This window comes from Protobothrops mucrosquamatus, unplaced genomic scaffold (genome assembly GCF_001527695.2).
Source record: "Protobothrops mucrosquamatus isolate PMUCROS unplaced genomic scaffold, P.Mucros_1.0 scaffold6470, whole genome shotgun sequence".
Classification (NCBI taxonomy): domain Eukaryota; kingdom Metazoa; phylum Chordata; class Lepidosauria; order Squamata; family Viperidae; genus Protobothrops; species Protobothrops mucrosquamatus.
The window spans coordinates 15065-17022 of NW_015392294.1; the positions used below are offsets into that span (position 1 = coordinate 15065).

A 1958-nucleotide genomic window follows, 5' to 3' on the forward strand; every position below is an offset into this window, starting at 1 on the left:
GAATAGTAACATTGAAACCAGGAAGTCTTGTTCTACGCACAGGTAAGCGAAGGAGAGTTTTGGGCGACACCACAATGAGGGGTTTCCGGAAGTTTCGAACCATCTGTCTCCGAAGCAAATGGAAATATTGTGCTGGGGTGGTTGGATGGACCACAGACATATTTATGTGGTCCCCATCGATCCCCTCTTCTGAGCTATCGCACATCTGTGGAAAAAGAAAACCACAACATTTCACACTAAGTGTAGCCCTAATGGTTGACCAATTCTTTAAAACACTTGTGGACTTCAACTCCCAGAATTCTGGCTGAATTTTCCCAGATTTCTGGCTCCTCCCAGGCAGGCTGAGGAATTCTGGGAGTCGAAGTCCACACGTCTTAAAATGGCCAAGGTTGGAGACTCCTGCCTTAAAACCTGTCCTTCCAGGAGTTTGGTATACAAAAAAATACACACAGCCATGGGAGATAAATTTAAGGAGGGTTTTCTTTGCAGGAGACCACACATTTGAAGAAAGATTATCATACATTCTGGCCGAAGTTGCATCTGGCTACCTGCAAGAACCGTTCAATCCTGCAAGAAGAATGTTCCGGGCCAGCCCCGTCGTAGCCGTGTGGAAGGAGAACCACCAGTCCGCTCTGCAGGAGCCACTTGGCTTCTCCTGTAGAGGAGAAATTATTCCATGTCAATAACGATACACTATCAAGGTCTGCCAAATAACATACAGGCAGTCCTTGACTTACAACTATTTGTTTAGCTACCATTTGAACATCATCTGAACAAACCCACCCCATCCTTCTAGCACTGATGATGTTCCCTAGTTGGGTCATGAAACGTCTGCAAGAAAATCACCAAGTTCAGAGAGCACCAAGGACCCCCCAGTCCTCCTCCTCCTCCTCCTCCCTACTAACCCCCATCCCTTATAGCACTGATGATGTTCCCTTGTTGGGTCATGAAATGTCTGCAAGAAAAAAACCAAGCTCAGAGAGCACTAAGAACCTCCCTCCTCATCCTCCTTTTCTTCCTCTTCCTCCTCCTCCTCCCTGCTAACCCTCCTCCCTTCTAGCACTGATGATGTTCCCTAGTTGGGTCATGAAACGTCTGCAAGAAAACAACCAAGCTCAGAGAGCACCAAAGACCTCACAATTCTCCTCCACCACAACTACCTCCTCTTCCTCCTCTTCCTGGTCCTCCTTCTCCTCCTCCTCCTCCCTGCTAACCCTCCTCCCTTCTAGCACTGATGATGTTCCCTAGTTGGGTCATGAAACGTCTGCAAGAAAACTATCAAGCTCAGAGAGCACCAAGGACCCCATAGTCCTCCTCCACCACAACTACCTCTTTTTCCTTCTCCTCCTCTTCCTCTTCCTCCTCCTCTTCCTCCTCCTCCTCCTCCCTGCTAACTCCCCTCCCTTCCAGAACTGATCATGTTCCCTAGTTGGGTCATGAAACGTCTGCATGAACACTACCAAGCTCAGAGAGCACCCAGGACCCCACAGTTTCAACTCTGAGCTTCAAATCTTCTCCTTTATCAGCTGTAAATGCATTTTCCATCAGAAGAGATATCCGAGTCTCACCTCCAGAGACAAATGTGTCAAATATTATCTGAGCTCCGTTGAAGAAATCACCAAACTGAGCCTCCCAAACGGGCAGCAGATTGGGGTTGTCAATACTCATTCCATACTCAAAGCCGAGTACCGCTTCTTCTGACAGGGGGCTGTTGCTCACCTAATGGAGAATGGGAGACACGGCGGAATGGGAAACGGCATATTTGCCGGAAATATGCCTCTTTGGGCGTGCACACACACACTTAAAAGCTAAATCATTGTAGAAGATAATGAAGGGAGGGAGGGAGGGGATAGATGGAGAAAGGAAGGAAAGAAGGAAGGTCAGAGATGAATGGATGGAAACTGATGGATGGATTGAAGGAAGGACACGGATGGAAAGAAAGACATGGATGGATGGAC

The 1958-nt window shown here is 47.9% G+C and overlaps 1 protein-coding gene across 1 annotated transcript in view; it reads right to left on the minus strand.

Annotated features, from left to right (window-relative positions):
• LOC107300248 (probable 2-oxoglutarate dehydrogenase E1 component DHKTD1, mitochondrial) overlaps positions 1-1958 on the minus strand; it is a 22773-nt gene that overhangs the window by 3668 nt on the left and 17147 nt on the right. The window contains exons 6-8 of the mRNA XM_015829585.1: positions 1569-1719; positions 549-655; positions 41-205 (exon numbers count right to left, since the gene is read on the minus strand). Of these exons, the coding sequence (XP_015685071.1) occupies positions 41-205; positions 549-655; positions 1569-1719 (423 nt within the window). The remainder of the gene's footprint in view (positions 1-40; positions 206-548; positions 656-1568; positions 1720-1958) is intronic.